At 37.8% G+C, this 18,558-nt stretch overlaps 1 protein-coding gene across 1 annotated transcript in view; it reads right to left on the minus strand.

Annotated features, from left to right (window-relative positions):
- The window catches only part of Hmcn1 (hemicentin 1), a 492,592-nt gene that overhangs the window by 231,910 nt on the left and 242,124 nt on the right, over window positions 1-18,558 (minus strand). Inside the window, exons 16-22 of the mRNA XM_029559235.1 lie at window positions 11,721-11,915; window positions 9,797-9,892; window positions 8,309-8,436; window positions 6,668-6,812; window positions 3,521-3,633; window positions 1,928-2,087; window positions 1,150-1,318 (exon numbers count right to left, since the gene is read on the minus strand). Of these exons, the coding sequence (XP_029415095.1) occupies window positions 1,150-1,318; window positions 1,928-2,087; window positions 3,521-3,633; window positions 6,668-6,812; window positions 8,309-8,436; window positions 9,797-9,892; window positions 11,721-11,915 (1,006 nt within the window). The remainder of the gene's footprint in view (window positions 1-1,149; window positions 1,319-1,927; window positions 2,088-3,520; window positions 3,634-6,667; window positions 6,813-8,308; window positions 8,437-9,796; window positions 9,893-11,720; window positions 11,916-18,558) is intronic.

Genomic DNA, 18,558 nt, shown 5'->3' on the forward strand with positions numbered 1-18,558 from the left:
TGTGTGTGTGTGACTCAATTAGTTTAATTAGGGTTACTCACGGAAGCATAGACTTGCAACTTTATGTATTTTTTACCTTAAAAATGTCAACAAAGTATTTCTTTCAACCAAATATTAAAATGATGTAGTCACTGTTTTTCATCAGCAGTGGTGGAGAAAGTACACTCACACAAATCCATACTTTACAGCTATGTGGCAACAATTCTAACACATGGTAACGGAAAGCTGTAATACTTATTGAAATAGCAATTTCTAGTTTGATGCTAAGTCAAACAGAAATTGAGACCTAGAGATGGGGGATGCAAATGTACATTATCCCACATAAGTGTCTCAGGTAAGTATCATCTGTTGTATAAACACGAGACACGAAATTCAAAGCGGTCCCTTGAAAAAAAAACTGCCAAAATTTAGGGTAAGCACAAAGTGACAGAGATAAGTTTAAACTCATACCTGTATGACGTAAAGGCTGTGCTCCAAAAGCTCTGGCATTCTTCTTAGTGCATTACTTAGTCTATAAATTACATCATCTCAATGGGCCTTTATTTATAGACGGTTTAATCAAAAAGACTTACAAAACTGTTTAATGAAAGTCAAGTCCTAGACATTACAGTGTGTATTGTGTTTTATTGCTTCTCTGAGAGCCACAGAGTTCTGTGTGCTGCACACAGGGGGCTAACAGAAATCTACAGACAAATCTGTTCCATTTCAATAACTACCTTGTAAAATGCAGCAGTGGGAACTGTGGCAAAGCTGGCTTAGTATTTATGATCTTGGGAAATGATTTACAAGGTACGTATACTTCAGAAGTGCACGTGAATTGGCTCATTTTAAAAGTTATGTTTTTTTATTTATTATTTTTATCTTATGTGTATGAGTGCTTTACCTTCATGTATGTTAAGTGTACCTGTGTTGTGCAGAGCCTGCAGAGGCCAGAAGAGGGCGTCTGACCTCCTGGAACTGGAATTATACATAGTTGTTGGCTAGCACGCAGGTGCTGGGAATCAAACCCAGGTCCTCTGGAAGAACAGCAAGTGCTCTTAACTGCTGAGCCATCTCTGCAGCCCCAAGTTATGCTTTGATGCATTTGAAAATATGAACAGATATGGTCCCAGTGGTTCAGTGTGTTGCCATTCACCCCAGATCTCCTACCTTGGAGAGAAGGGAGAGATGAGTTGGGTTTCTTTGGCCCAAGTAATGATGGGTGGAGGTGAGCTCCTCACTTCACAGGGCAGTGTTGCCTGCTCCCCAGCCAAAACAGAGATCTCCACTGGTTGGTCCTGGGACAGTCCTCTTTGGTCTCCAACCACTCTGGGCCTTACTAAAATAAACGTGGGATTTGGAAGGGAAAAATAGTACACTGAAAACAAAGTAGTTTCATTTACATTAAAATGTGAACTTCTAATGTTCTCACGTAACTTACAAGATAGTTTTTCCCAAATTTCAGGGCATATCCAAAATTTCTCATTAATACTTTTGTAGCGGGAGCAACAAGGAAAACGAGGAAGGAGCTTAGCTTCTCAGTGATTGCTCCCGACACACCACAAAAAGGTCGGCTCCCTTCCATCTGCCATGGGGACCAATACCTGGAGGCAGAATGCTACCCAAGCACGTAGCTGAGGCCTGGCTTCACCAGGAGTTTTAAGTGATCGCCTCACTGCACAAGGTTGGCGGTAGCAGCACCCTTCTTAGGGAAATACCATAGAATTCTTCCAAAAGATTCTACAACTACTTTCCTTAAAATCAAAATCTAAGCACAGGTAATTTTGGTGGGCAGTAGAAATGTCTGTATGCTTGTTTGTCTAAACGATATCAACTTGAGAAAGAGCTTCACTTCAGAGATACCTTTGGGTAACTGCACTTAAAAAGAAATTGTGAGTTCTGGCACAGGCAGTCAATTTCAAAGGAAACCTCCCTCGGTGGCTCTCACCATAGACAGTCAGCTGCACTTTCCTCTTGGCATAGCCAGCCGCATTGGTGGCTGTGCAAACATATTCCCCGCTCTCTTCACCTCCTGGTGACACGACATACAGACTTCCGTCAGCTCCTGCCAAAAACTTGGCACTGCCTGTTGAAATGAGCTCTCCTTTCTATAAACACAAGGTACAAGGGAGGGAGTTTTCGAAAGAAAATAATAAAAGGAACAGTTTCATATTTGGAAGAGGAAGACAGAGAAAAATATCTCCAAGGATAAAAACTATATTTAAAAATGCTAATTAAAGGGAGTTATTTATAAGAAAAATTAGACAACTTAATGGGCTAAAAGTGATATTCCCCCACACCAAACCATATTTCCTTTATTGTAGAGCTGCTTACAAAACAAGGAGAGAATAACCAGAGTAGTGGGAATGGATCCATGGAGTGATGCAGTGCATGCGAAGTGAGGCTCTGCTGTATCTTGTATGAGTTAACCATTTTAACACTTGCACGGTCTTATACACAGGTACTGCTACAACCTCCATTTTCCACAGTGATCATAGTAGAAGAAGTTAGCCAAGATCCAGTCAGGGAGAGCCAGACTGGGACCCCAGGCATCACATCATGCCCTTGAGCCCGGATTCTTAAATTCTGTGTTTGGCCGTAGCACAAAAACTACTGGGAAGATTTTATTTCTGCATTTTCTTTGTATGTATTACATTTTTGTGCAGTGTCAAATACTGTGCAGTTTGGGGCTTAGTTTCAACATTGTACTGTCTTGTCTATAATATAAAATCCTTATCCTTTTTATTTATATGCAGATGTTAGCATTAGTTTCTCTGTATTTCGTAGATTTTCAGATTGATGAAATTAGCTAGAATGACAAACTACTTTTATACAAATAGTTCATTCTGTTATGCCACCCTCATGGTCATTAGCGAGGGAACAGAGAGTGGAGGTTGCCTCACTGCAAGAATACTAGTAAAAGCTAGACAGCATGACACAAATGTAGAGGGGAATGCATGACCCTATTCGGGCATCTTACAATCTCTGGTCATGCCATACCACTTGGAAGGGACCAGAAAATGTCTTTGGTGCAAGCAACTACCTGATGCCTGGATTGTATCAGCAACCCAACCACAAACACTTCTATAGTAAAGGCTGTGTGGGTCAGGAGCTGCTCTAGCAGACCCTCTTTACCCACTGTCTCCTTCCATTGGCCCTCTTGGGTTCAGTGGGGCTCTAGTGGACAGCTCCACACACTATGGCGGGCCATCAAACTTCTTATATAGTCTCATTGTTTCACAGTCAAGATAGCCAAGAGATACAGGGGCATTAGTTCTTCTGGAAGGAGCATGTCCTGTATTGATGTCCTCCTTCCTGCCCACCAGAGGGCTCCTTCTGAGATGCATCTATATTGTCTCTTGGAGAACAGCCAGCACACTGAAGCTTATCAGCACAGCCACAGAGGACAGCAGTTCAGTGAAGCCCTGTTTTAGCTTCATGACCTTCCGTGCCTCACTCTTCTGCTCGAGCCTCCAGAGATCACTTTGCAAGTCCCCTCATGCATTGCATCTCAGGGAATGCCAGCAGATGTATCATTTACCTTGGACCAGATGATAGACGGCTTGGGAATCCCACTTGCTTTGCATGGTAAAGTTATTGGAATGCCTTCAATCGTGCTGAGCACCTGCTGCCCATGCTGAATGGTTGGCAGAACTGGAAAGAAAAGCAGGGTTTGGACTATGAGCACTTGTTCTTTGATTTAGCATTGTATATTTAAAACTGAATGTTTCAATATATGCTTAATGTTTGTGAATGGAAGTGATCTAACATTTCAATATTTTTGTGACAGATATGTAGAATAATCTCTGAAAGATGTGTGCAACAAAGAAAACACAATACCTATTATCTGGACAGATTTAATAAAAGCTTAAAACTAAATGGGAAACGATGTCTAAAATGGTGACATCCCTAATGAAAACATGAAAGAACCTAAGAAAGTTAATTATTTCCTGAAAGCCCAAGATCGATTATACCCTAACACTTGTACATATATCTGGGGAACATGTCTCTTTGATGATTGTCTATTGGCCATTGAGTTTCAGTGAGCTGATGTAAGCCCACTTCCAAATAAATGAGCTGTTTAACCACCACATATTAAATATATCTGCCTATAACCAAGAAGCATTCAGTGGTTTAATAAGCTCAACCAAGAAAAAAGAAGATGTCATGTCTTAAAAGGAATTCAGTAAACATGAAAGAACTTGTCTTTTTTTTTTTGGTCCTTTTGAGACAGGGTCTCCTTGTAGCCCCAGCTGTCCTGGAGCTCATTATGTGGACCAGGCTGGCCTTGAACTCACAGAAATCTGCCTGCCTCTGCCTCCCAAGTGCTGGGATTAAAGGTGTGCGCCACCACACCCGGCAGAACTTGGTAATTTATATTTAAAATTTTAGAATAGAGAAGGCAATATTTGTCAGTAAGAATAGCATCCATTTACCTTATAAGCAAGTGAGAAATTGGTGTCACAAGAGTACAAGGGAAAGGAAAATGCAACCACCCCCTTCTGTTCTATTAGTCAGACCAGCACAGACAGAAATCATTAACAAAACATTCTCAAAATAATTTTGACTAAAGCATCTCTACGTAAATATCTCCTAACAGTAGGAACACAGTGAAAATCCAATATATTCCATATCTTTTCATTGCATCCTATGGGAAGATGAGGATGGAATTGCTCCCTGGAGCTCAATCATTCATCATGTCTCTTGCTTAAAATCAGAATTCTCCAGACTTGTCATACTACCCTGGAATAGATGTTTGCTAGGACAAGAGATACCAAGGGGTTTAGCAAAAATTCCTTGGAAGGTTTAAATTAAGTATGTTACATACTCATATTTTCCTATGGTTGGTATTATTCTTCAGCTAATTTCTTCTTAAAGAATTGGCAGAGAATTTTAGCCCTAAACAAGAACACTAGGCTACTCATGAAAGCAAGAAATTTACTTTCCAGAACCGCAGTGGAATATGAAACTCTCAAACATGCTGTCAATTTGTGGCAACATGAGGGAATAAGTCATATTCTTAAACCCACATTAAGCTTGACATCAATAAAGAAAAGTGGCAAGTTTGGGCCAATTTTGAAACTTGATAACTCTGGGTATGGAAGAATAGCTTCTTTCCAGATTGAGAATCTATGTAAATCAGTATCATAATTAAATTTTGTTATTTTTGTCTGCATTTGCATTTGCACCCATTCATTCTTTATTTCTTTCTCTGAAGAAGTCCTTGCTTATCTTTCATTCATTCTTGTAACTGGAGAGGTGGAATGATAAAGAATGAACTTATTAACATGAAACAGAGGTGTGAATCTGCCCTGCTCCTTTCAGTAAGGGGTTTAGCCTGATCGCTGGGATGATTCTTTAACATCATTGACTAAGTTAGTTGCTTATTTTGGACTAAAATGGACCACTAACTATAGTGAAATTACTTTTTAGCTTTTAATTATGAAAATTTCTGTGTCATGGCAAACTAAGTCATTGGATTTTCTGTTTTCCAGCCCCTCTGATCTAGTAGACACATGACTGACTAATCCTTCACCCAAGTGAAAATTTGGCCTGTTCAACTTTCTCAGACAATTGTTTAGGCAATCACTAGGAGAAAAGGGGAGGTAATGTGAGGACATTCTGATGTGGGATCCTTAAACCAGTCCTTGGCACCCTCCAGGAAATTTATACTCTGTTCTTTAAAAATAGTTGATCAACAATATTCAATCTGACATTATGCTTTTACTCTTTAGGCTGTAAATAAATTAAAGTTCTTTTGGTATTCTTCAAAATCTCTCAAGAACACATCAGGTGATGTTGGTAAATACTGGCATAAGCCTGTCAAACGTGGGAGAGAAATGGGCACAAGGAAGATGGTTTTTAGTTACTGAGATTTTCAGCAGACAAACAAAATTTGTAAGCTGGTAGATTCTCCAATTCATATTCTAAATATTGAGTCAACTAATAAAGCTAAGGATCCTGTACTCCTTTGTTCCCTAAGACACCCAACCCTGGATGTAAAGCTATTTTAATACTACATTTTAAAAACAATGCTTCAAGCTTTTAAAAATAAATACAAAAATGTTATAATTGCTTAAACTGTGGGATTGTTCATTATTTATTGAGTTTTTTTTTTCCTTAAAAAAAAAACCTAACAACTGTTACTCACAAGTGGAAAAAAGATTGCCTCTGGATTTTCTTATTTGTGACCTTTAAGTTATTTAACATGCAAAGAAGATTGTTTGGAGCACATGAGGTGACCTTTAGAAAAGCTTAGGTCATTTTTAATTCAAACACTGAGGGGCTATTAGTAAGGACATGTTTGCTGCACAATCCAAAAGGAAAAAAAAAAAGCAATTTGGGTAAGGCAATTTGGATGGTGCATTAAGTTCAGCTTGCCTGAAATTCAAATGTATTTTTAAACATGATTCTCTGAGAGCTGAGTTCACTTTCATCAATTAAGAAACCACTTACAAAAGCCCTTGGCCAGACTGGGCTAGTGACTCCCCAGAATGTCTTTTTGTGTACATAGAAAAGGGAAATCTGGAAATAGCATTAACAATGTGGTGATTGTTCAGAAATATAAAATAACAATTAGGAGCAAGCTTTATTTCTTGTAATTAGAGGAACAGAGTTATTTGATTAAAACCCATGAACCTTGCCTTGAACAAGATTTGGAAGCAATTACATCGAGTCTCTCTCTTACCATGCACAACCACAGAGGTTGTTTTGTTACTGGTTCCAGCAACATTACTGGCCACACAAGTATATTCCCCTCCATCCTGAAGCCGAACTCTTTCAATATGGAGGCTCCCGTCACTGCGCACAGTTACATAAGGATTTTGTACCAACTTAAAGAATAATAAAAAGAATTAATTAAAAAAGTCAGGAATTTGTCTAAGCCCAAACCAGATCCATATGTTTTTTCCAAATGGGTAGTTAGATCTCTTATAAAACAAGAAGATATTTTAGTGCCCTTGGGTGAAAAAAATGAGAGTGAGAAGAATATATCAAGAATATATCATATTCAATCCTGATGTCCCTCCAAAGTGGTGCTTACCATAGTTTTCAGTTACCCATGTCCCCACAAAGAGGGAAATGGCAGAGACACCACCTGCTTCACGTTGCTGTAAACTCTGTCACTTGGGACTCAAAGCTCACTAGTATTTTTTTTCTTTTGGCTGAGATTGTTTTTTTCCAAGAAGGACAACTGACAGCTAACAACCTCTTCAGTGTTTTTGTTCTAGTACCTAGCCATTTATTCAAGCCAAGGGAGACTGACTTAAACTCAGAACCCACCCTTGTCAGCTGGCATGCTTAAATCGCAGTGGACACTGGATGACTGAGAAATCGTGTCAGAGAAGGCTGTAATATTGTAGCATAAAAGTGATCACTTCTAAATCTGTACCATTTATGCATGCTAATGTTCAACTGGCTTTATTCTATAAGAGCATTTATGTTTAAATAGGGTATGCCGGTTTTCTTCAGGATTTTACACAAACATGAACAAGTTTTCAGTTTTTTACATGGAGTCAGATTCCCTCCTAATGAGTATTTCTAGAAGACAATGAGTCCAAGTACTCTAAAAATGGAAGGGGCAATGCTCTGAACTAGATGAAAATGTGTTTCAACAGATCAAACATTTATAGAAATTTTTCATAGAGCTGAAAAATTGTCCACATTCTTTCTTAAGTACTTTTTATGTACTAAAAATCAGTGATAGGCTGTGGATCCACCTTCATAAATTGTTCATCATAAAATCTTTGAAAATTCATCATACTAAAGATTAATGCATAAAATGAAAGATTTTAGAGAGAGTAATATTGCATAATGTCCTACAAAAAGGGTAGAAATATTTAAATGCTATGAAAATATTACTAGCTTCAGCTTTCCCACAAATTGAAGGCAATTTATTAATGACATTAAATGTAATGTGAAATTGTAAAAATTATACCACCAGTTATTTCTAAAAATGTTAGTTTCCAAATAATAAATATGAATGACATAAACTTGTTAACAAAAAGAAAAGTTCTTGGTGCTACAGAGATGGCTCAGTGGTTAAGTGCACTCTTGCAGAGAATCTGAGCTTAATTCTCAGCACCCATGCTGGGCAGCTCATAACTGCCTATAACTCCAGCTCCAGGGGGACCAACATCTTCTGGATTCCACTGGCTCCTGCACCCACATGTACATAACATGCCCACATAAATATATGTATAATTAATAATAAAAAAATAATAAATCTTTTAAAAAAGAAAAGCTCTGTTATGCTTTTTAAAATGTTTGTGAACTTGATATTTCTTACTGAAGAAAATAAATAAAAATGCATGCACTGAAGAGTTCTTACCGTAGCTGAGTTCTTCATCCACCGACGTTCAGGAATGGGATTTCCAGCCAGTAGAGTACAAGGCAAAGTAAGCTGCTGTCCTTCAATAACACTGGCCGCAGAAGGAGTGATTCCAATGAGTGGGGCAACTAGATCAGAGAGAGAACTTTTACCTTAGATTCATTTTGAAAAGGGCAAATCACATAACAAGCAAGATGGCTACATGTAAAAACCAGAATTTTTAAGAACAAAATTTTAAAATGAAAATAGAAATGAACTTGAATTAGAAGTAACAGCTCCATCTATAGAAGGAATGGAAAACGGATCAGTAAATGCACGGAAGCACTGAAGGTAAAGCATCTACACATGGAAGACCAGCAATGTCAAGGCAAGACTCGTTCAGTGTACAGCATAGAAATGGAGAGAGACTGGGAATGTTTGTGATGGAGGTGTAGAATCATCAGAAGGTGTTCTGTGGAAAATATTTATCTGAAATGGAATAGATTAGATGTGGTGGAAGCAACCAGGAGTCTGTGGTAAAACCTCAAGCAAATAAAATGAGGTGAGCTTGCTGAGCTGGAACAGTAAAGAAGAGCTATCCACTGTGTTTTCCTAGATGTCAAAATGTACCACAGATGAGCACAAAATCCTTAAGAGATGTTACTTGAAAACATAGGTGTACAGGCAAACAAAGGAAGACACAGACGTTTATGTAAAAGGTTATTAATGGGAAACATGGAGGGACATTTAGTATCAAATGGAATGTTATAATAATTTAAGCCTTATAGTACTAATGCAAAAAGTAATTCCAAGGAACAAACATAGGATATAAACTCAAAATGTGAACAAGTGAGTAGCTTCATCAGTGTGAAGAGACTATTCAATAAAAATACTGAATCAAACATCTCACCACTTGGAACTGAACTGTCTTCTATTCTTTACTTCATAAACAAACATAATTCTATGTGGATGAAAATTATAAATGTAGAGCAGATAATTTAAAACACCATTCATAAGCAGGGAATGGTGGCACACACCGTTAATCCCAGCACTCAGGAGGCAGAGGCAGGTGGATCTCTGTGAGATTGAGGCCAGCCTGTCTTACATAGAGAACTCCAGGCCAGCTGGGGCTACAGATAGATGATGTTTCAACAAACAAACAAACAAAACAGCAATAACAACAAAAAATAATAACAACCCCCCCAAATCCACAAAAAACCCCAAAACACCATTCCTGAGTGTGTGTGTATGTGTGTTTGTGTGTGTGCATGTTAATATTTAGTCTTAAATCCATTTAAATAGACCAACAATCAAATACAAGATGAGGAATCTGACGAGGTGATTGCTGAGCTACAGTTCTAAGACTGTATGAAATATGAAGTGGCCTCGGGAGAGAAGCCTCTGCTTGGTTTTAGAATAAATAATAAATGTCACATGCAAAGGGTGATGTTTTCAAAGAGATATGACAATTTTGAAGAATGTGATGTGCAGACATTTAATTGATCTTACCAAGTCCTGTCACTGTTATTGTCGTCTGTGCCTGGATCTTTCCAAACTGGTTCTCAGCTTCACAAAGGTATGTTCCTTTATCACTTGCCCATAGGTCTAAAAACAAAGAACTTGTTTATTTATTCAGTACCACTGGGATACCTTGGCGATGTGCCAGGCACAGTACTGAGATCTGTGGATGAAAACCATGGAATCATGTTCTAGTCATTCCCTTCTAGGGAAGCAGACATGGAAATCTGCAGTCACACCATGGTGGCAAATGCTCTAGGAGGTTCATACACTGAGCTGCTGAAGCACACAGAGCAGAGGGACCAACTGTGCACAGAGAAGTTAGAAATTCACAACAAAGGTAATGCCAGAGCTGTACTTCAAAGAGTGGGTGGCTGACAGGAAGAGCATACCGATACTAATAATGAGTTTCAAAGCAAAAGCATAGCTACACAGAGAGAGAGAGAGAGAGAGAGAGAGACAGAGAGAGACAGAGAGAGACAGAGAGACAGAGAGACAGAGAGAGACAGAGACAGAGAGAGAGATACACTCAAAGTGAAAATCTACTAGCTGGTTAACATATTGCAGAAGCTCTGTTCAGTCCCCTTCCTTCATCTAAAGAAAGAGCACAAGAAAACATTGAGGGGCATCAGGTAGGTCCGTTACTTCAAATGTGGTGATGGCATTATGGATGTTTGCATGAATTTTAACTTACTAAATATGCATATTAAATATGTACCATTCTTTGCACCTCAATAAAACTGGAAAGAAATCAAGGTCTGATCAAAGAATAAAAAGTTATGCCCCCCCCCCGAAGGGCATCTTTGCTATTTGTAGGGGAGATTGGTTACTGGCTCCAGTAATTGGCAGAAATCATGTTTAGGGGACAAAAGCTAGAGAAAGGAAACATGAAGCAGATTCACAGAGAGATACCACAAGTCTGGCAAGAATTCTGAATGTTCCACTGGAAATTTATGGATTTGATAAATACTTATAAATACATAAGCCTAATTCTGGTTTATATAGAAGACAGAACTTTAACAAAGCCTATTCACTGATTTAAAATGATCACTTGACCCCATACAACATCAGTCTGCCTTTGAGCTGTGGGGTTCATGGTGGGGATGTACAAATGTGCATGTATACTATATAGACACTACCAGGGATTTGCATATTGAAATACATATTACACATATTATTTTAATACAAATTCCTTTTCCTCATTTTTCTTTGTACTGCATTTTGGATATTAGCATAATTTTTAGTATGTAGTACAAAACTGTTTTTCCAAGATCAAGAACAGTAATATAGAACAGTTGTAATTAAAGACAGCATCAGGGCAGGCAGGGTAGGGATTATGTAGTTAAAACTTGGATGGTATCAGATCTGGAGAGGTGGCTCAGAGGTTAAGAGCACTGGTTACTTTTGCAGAGGACCCTGGCTTGGTTCCCAGCACCTACATGATGGCTAACAATGGTCCATAACTCCAGTTCCAGGGAATCTGATGTGCTCTTCTTGTCTATGCAGCATTACATGCATGTGGGGCACTTACATGCATGTAGCGCAACACTCACATGTAAAATTTTTTAAAAAAGAAAAAGTTGAGAGGTATCTTCAGGAGGCTAAAGCCTTTTAAAAGTGTAATCCTTGTCTTGTGAGCAATCAGGAAGCTAAGGGAAGATTTTAATCTTATAAATGCTATAACTCAAGTATGTTTAGTTTAATATGCTTGCTACATATAAGTACATATTTGCATATAATACATCCTGGCCCTGTGGTACACACCTGTAATCTGGCTTTCAGGAGGCTGAGGCAAGAAGATCAAAAGTCTAAGGCCATCCTGAGTTACATATGAGACCTTCTCTCAAAACAACAAAAACAAAAGGCAAACCAAAGCAAAATGAAAAATATATGTTATATGTCTCCTTTAACCTACTTGAAACAAAGAGAGCTCCTGTTTGCAGCTGGCGGATCGAACTAACTGAAAAGGGTCTTGAGAAAATTGGCATGTTGTCCAATCTTCGCCATTTGATCTTTGGTTCTGGATAGCCCTGAACATGACAAGGCAATGTAATATTTGAGCCAATTTCCACAGATACATCAGCAGGTTCTTGTATGAAAACCGGAGGTGCTAGAAGATACAAAACACAAAAAAGTCACTGGCATGGCATACAGACACATTAAACATAAATCCATATTAAGTTATCAGCAAACTGAATTTGAAACAAATCATTGTTCATGAAATACTATTAATTTACCCTGCAGTTATTCCTGTCTGATTCAGAAATGCAGATGTAGTTGCTCGTTATTTGTTGGTTTTGCTTTATGAACAGACACTTAGAAATTCATATTTCTTTAAAGTTGCAGGTGATATAAAGATCATCTTAAAGAGAACTGTTATATAAATTTATTTTCAATCAATATGTTATACTGCTCAAACCTTACAACTCTCTTCTAAATAAGTTGGCCTTGTAATGTGATATAATCTTTTTGGAACTTTTCAAAATCCCTTTGGATGAATTTTTAAACAACCACAGTTTGTCTTTACTAATTCCTGCCTGACAGGCTAACAATGTTTATTCCTAAATAATAGCCATTCTTAATATTATATTATTTCTCCTTACATTTCACACTTTTAAATTGGCGAAATTTGTGTTTGAGAATCAATAAGTTAAAATTCTAGAATATAAAATTTGATAAAGGGAGAATAATAAATGCCTGAAATTAGAAAGAATTCAGAATTCAAAAACTATAAAGAAATTTATCAGAGGCACACCTAGAAAAACACAGGAGGATGCTTTCAGTAGCCACTTAGAGATGAGGCTCTCGGCATGTTCAGTATATTCTAGAAACTTAGGAATAATGATGTTTGAATCATCAGTTGAGGAAAATACAGGGGTGCTATTGAAAGCAATGGAAGAAACCTGCTCATGCAAGATTCTAAGAGACAGTACATCACATGACATGCTTAAAATCCAGTTAGCAAAGTCAAGAACTATTGCTTTCTGAATAAAACAAGGATTTTGTCAAGTGATTTCTATATTATAAGTAATTTTCAAAATCTATTTTTTTTAGACGAAGAAACTGAAACAATTTGCTAAATGGAACACGGTTTTGAATGAGGAAGAGAGGATTAGAAACTAGTTTCCACCTCGGGGTCACAAAGGTTTGTGACTCTATCAGCTTCCCCTTCTCTATGCGTTCTAGTAACATGCAGCCATGCTGGCTAGCAGTCTCATAAAAAATAACTGCAGGGGCCACAGAGGTGCCTCAAAAGTTTAGAGTGCACACTACTCTCACAGAGGACCTGGGTTAGTTCTTGGAACCTACATGGTATCTCACAGCAGTCTGTAACTCCAATTCCAGATGTGACACCCTCTCCTGGACTCTGTGGGCACCAAGTACACATACGGTGCACATACACATTGGCAGGCAAACACTTGTACACATAAATATAAATAATTTTTTTAGTTTAAAAGAAATTTTGATTCAAGAATTTCATACAATGAGTTTTGATTTTATTCAGACCTCCTCCCCCATCTTCACCCTCACCCTATGACCCCTAAACCCCTTCCATGACTTTGTGTCTTCTATTTGCAAATGAAAAGCCCCATTCATCTTACATAACACCTCTGAGCTCAATGTCAGAGAAATCATGTGTCAAGCGTGTCAGTGATCTTAAACTCGGGTGTGCCAAAGCAAGAGCCCACTCCCTTTCCTCTGTATGTGGTTTTGGGTCAGATATGCCCAGGTTTCTTGGAATAGGATTTTCATTCATAACTTCTGTTTCTCTTACACACTGCTTTGGAATGTCAAGTAGGGAATTCTCTTTTTCTCAGCAGTCAGAAATTACTTGGTTTTTTTTTCATTAAAGTTAGTTGTTCACAGGCCTTGCATGCAGGTTACATGTTGGCTGTTTTGGGTACTCACTCAGCACAGTCACCCCACTACTGTGTGCCATGGTGTTCCTCAACAGGCTGATTCCCCTCAGGGTTTTACTACTGGTAAAAGCAGAAGCTAGGTCCTCACAGCAGGCAGCAATTAGCTTACAGGCTTCCAATCCAAGATTTTCTAAACGGCACTAGGGACGGTTCATAGCTTCACATGACAGCTTTACACCAGTGTCCTCTATTTTCTAAAATCTGTAGATTTCCCCGATTCCTAATATTGTTAAGGACTGCACCCAGGTCTTGACAGCCATGGGGTGGCAATTATAGTTGGCAGATATATTTTAAACATAGTTTATGAAGTAGCTCTTTGCTTGCTTTTATTATTGATAAGCCCTTGTTACTTCTTTCTAGAGTAAATACAGTCACCTATTCTAAAATAGGAACCTTGCTGGGTGTAGTGGTGCGCACCTTTAATCTGAGCATTCAGGAGGTAGAAGCAGGAGGAAGATCTAGGAGTTCAAGTGAGGCCAACCACATCTACATAGCAAGTTTCAGGCTATATAGTTAGACCCTGTCTCAAAAAAAAGAAAGAAAGAAGAAGAAAAAAAATTAATGCATGGATGAATGAAAAGAGAGAGATTTTAAAACATGAAGCTTTTCTGTTAAGACTAAAAGTCTCAAGATGTGCTAGGCTTAGAATTTGGGAAGATGAATGTATTAATGGGCAGAAAATAATTTTCAAAATAGGAAAAAAGACACGTAGAAGACTGAAATCCACCACGTACTAGGGGAAGGGAAGGTTTACATTATCTGATACATTAATACACTCATATCAATGAAAATGAGATAAGCTAGGGTATTCAGAAGTAATGGGAGAAGAGACTCTGTAACGAAAAACAAAAACAAAGATATTCGAGTTATATCCACACAACTCAGTGGGGAAGTCCCGAACTGTGAAGCAGCTTCAGGAAGAATGTCTGAAGGAGATGTGCAGAAGCACCAGTCAGTGACATAAGTGCTGATCAGAACAAAAGACAAATGAGAACACCAGGACGAGGGTAAGCAGCCAACACATCGTCCACCACAAACAAACTTTGAAAAAGGAGCAGATCCTAACTGAGCCAAGAAGCCTCTCAAAGACGTTCTCCTCCTGAATGTGGTCAGCAGAGCCTCCAAGTGCATTACCCTGGGTGACTGGTAGACAGACTGATTAAACTAGAGAAGAGAGCAGCATGAGAGCTACCTTACACCGTGGTGCTTGTCTAGAGGAGGCTGTGTAACTCAGAAAGGATAAGAAAGCCTACCACAGGGTTCTGGAAAATCATTTTACCTCCCTCCTCAGTTTAAAGAGAATATTTCCTATCTCATGTTGTTAAAAAAAGATCTTTTCTAATGGCACAGGACATAATTACTACCTAAATATTAACTAGCATTAAATGTAAAGAGTTAATTTATTAAATCGTAGTTATGGAATTTGTATACATGTTATATATCTCCACACTCATTTATTCATGTTAATTTCAACATTGGCTCCTTCCTATGGTCTTTTGGGATAAGGATCCCTGGTGATCCTCTGAGCATTTATGTGATGCATTAAAATCTGCACAGGATTAAATGCCACAGGACAGCTTTGTTGCCCTTTTGGATAGTATGGTTGTGCAGACTCATTATTTTAAAACTAAAAAAGTCACAAACAAATTGGCCATCTTGTCTAAAATCTACTTCAATTACTTTTAGTTCCCTTCAAAACAGAATAAGAATATACATATACATATATATATATATACATATATATTTCTGTATATATATATATATCCCCCATGGGAGTTGTTGTGTTTATGGTATCTCTTGCATTATGTCATTCAGAGATTCTCTTTCCTAAAGTGACTAGACACATTGCTTTGGTTCCACCAACCCACAAAACAGAAAGCCACAGTCTAGGACTCAAACTCTGTGTGGTGTGGAATGCTTAAAAAAATTGTTGCCAGACTAGTTTTTTGTTTGATGTTTCTAATCCCCTCTTCTTCCAAATGACTTCACAGTTCACTACCCCTTTTACAAAGGATAAAAAGCATTGGTAACTTTCCCTGTTGCCCTGAAATGTCCATAACTTAAAGCCATGATAATGAGAAACAGAAAAAAGAAGCTAGAACTCAAGAGTAATATTAAACAGTCTTTTTGGTTATTTTTGATCTACTATTGCTGCTGTGAGGTAATGGGCCCACAAAAACAATCTAAAAGTCCAAATAGCTACACGATATGGATAAAAGCATGGTTTTGTTCTTAAGTCATAAGTTACTTAAATTTATGCCCAATAATTTTGGAACTCGAATGAATAATTTTATGCACTACTAAGCTTAGTACTTAACTTTCCCCAAGCCCTTTCTGAAAAGAAGTCAAGTTGAAAAAATGAGTTTCATAGTAAAAGCCCAATGTCTAATCTTGAATACTGTGTCATTTTATGCAGGCATTTCTGTATCGTTTTTAAGACTCACTGAAACAAAACAACTACTTTACAGGTGAAGTTATACACTGAACCAATGCTGGATTCAGTCACATTATAACTAATACTGATATATTGAGTGTACATGAGTGATCCAATCTCATTTCATCTTTTTAACATACCTGTAAAGTCAGTGCTATTTATATCTGTAAGATAAGGAAAGTTGGGGAGTCAAACCTTTTTGTTCCCTGAGCATCTGTGTTCTTAACCACTATATAAATTCTGGTGAATTTTCTGGAACTTTTAATTCCTAGTGTGCTTGCTTTTAAACCTAGCAATAAAAAGCAAAGTTTTTGCAACTGTGATTCATATAGTTCTTGGCATGTGGATGTTACATTTGTTAGTGCATGTAATCATGATCTTATTTGGACAGACAAGTCCAATCACACCTTATGAGCTACTCTAAGAAGGATCTTATGGAGATACTTAAGGTCTAACAGAAACATGAATGGTACCAACTTCAATACTAAGTTACCTGGAAAGTGTTAGCAATGATCAAAGTCATGGTAAACAACTTGTTTCTGTTAATGGTTTTATCAGAATAGTTACAGGAATAAAAATTGAGAAAATCATTGTTTTAGAAGGCCATAGACAGTGAAGATTTGAAGAGGTTAGAGCCAAATCAAAGTGCAGTTAAGCTTACAGAGTGAAGTTTAAATAGAAAATACTTGTTGGGCAGTTTCTTAATCCCATCGTGATGGTTAATCTTCCTTGTCAGCTTTACATTTTCAATCACCTGTGATAGTCACCTTTGAGCATATTTTCAGAGCTTTAACTGAGAAAGCAAGAACCACCATGGATACAGGTGTCACCATCCCATGGACTGGGGTTCAAGATTGAATCTTCAAAAGGAGAAAGCAAGCCAAGCACCAGTATCTATCTGACACGGCTTCCTGACTGTAGACACAATGTGACCAGCCACCTCATGCTCCTTCCATCATGCCTTTCCTGCTGTGAGACTATATGCCCTCAAACTATAAGCTAAATAAACCCCTCCTTCCTTAAGTTGCTCTTGTTATGTATTTTTGTCACAGCAATGAAAAAAGTAACTAACATACCAGCACAAGGTATCCCAGCACAGGCAGCCCTATACACCACTGGACAGTGGAGAGAATCCAGAGAGTTCAGGCACAAACAGCGATTAAAAAGAAAACAGTCAGTAAACAAAGGTACATGTATGAGAGGCTCAGAGTTTCTAAAACTTTGAAGGGGGTAAGGGTATCACGTTGTTTTTCCTTGGAACAGTTATTGGGACAGTCACTGAAATAGTTTCTTTGTCTTTCTAGAGCTGGAAAACTCAAAAGAATGTTGTGTAAATATGAAATATCTGCAGGTAAGAGTGAGAAACAGGATGACTGTTTAAAGTGCTGGGAATTTAAATGTTATCTCTTGTGTTTCTTGAAAGCAAGAATTCTGTATCTAATGACAGATTAAGGCTCCTTATTCTGGCCTTAATTTCCAAAATTATTAGTATGTTTGAGATTCTGTTAGTATACTTGGAGATACCTCTATTCAGTGAGCATGATCTTCTTTCCTAGGCATTTATCTCAACAATAACAATTCAGTTATGGTTAAAGCACATTTTGTACCACTCTGGATAGAGCCTATAGTGACCTTTCTGTTAACTTCAAATTTCAGGGTATATACACAAAAAATGAATAATATTCAACAGACAACCTGGGACAAGGAACCAGGATCATAATGGGTCTCTGGAGGAAAAAAAAAAAAAACTAGTTTCCATGAAATAAAATACCAAGCATAGAGAACCATAATCTTTGCTTAAAAGCCTAAGATAATAGAACTAAAATGCTTTTTAAAAGAAGCATTTTCTTAACACTTGTTTAAAAAGGCAGTGTGAGCATGGCAGACATCATTGTGCATAGCATACGTGAAAGAAAGCACAATCCAATGAAATTCCATATTTTATAAGTTTAAAGAGATGTAAATATTTAATTATCTGTTAAAATTTAGCTGCCACATTCTTTTCCATTCAAAACAAACTCTGTTTCATTCCTGGTTTTACCACACAGTGTAGGAATTTTTTTTCTTAAAAGATGTAAAATAGAAGAAGGAGGGGGAATAAAACTCTTTGAGAACACAAATACACAAACACAGTTGTCATGTGTACACTGTATCTTCTCATGTGACTGACACTATGTGTAGTTAGTGCTTTATTTCATACTGGGAAATAACTGCTCATGAATTTTGAAAACTAATGCAAAAGCACCACCAATTGGTCTAAGGCCAAAATCTAACTTCTGGCTTCCAGATGTTAATTCTTGGGGATCTGATGGACGTATAGATGAGTCCTGACAGGAAAATGGTAATGGATGATATATGCTCATGAAGCCAATGGCCTCTGAGGTCAGGCAACTTGAGGT

The sequence above is a fragment of the Nannospalax galili genome, unplaced genomic scaffold, assembly GCF_000622305.1.
Source record: "Nannospalax galili isolate Female #2095 unplaced genomic scaffold, S.galili_v1.0 scaffold227, whole genome shotgun sequence".
Taxonomy (NCBI): Eukaryota; Metazoa; Chordata; class Mammalia; order Rodentia; family Spalacidae; genus Nannospalax; species Nannospalax galili.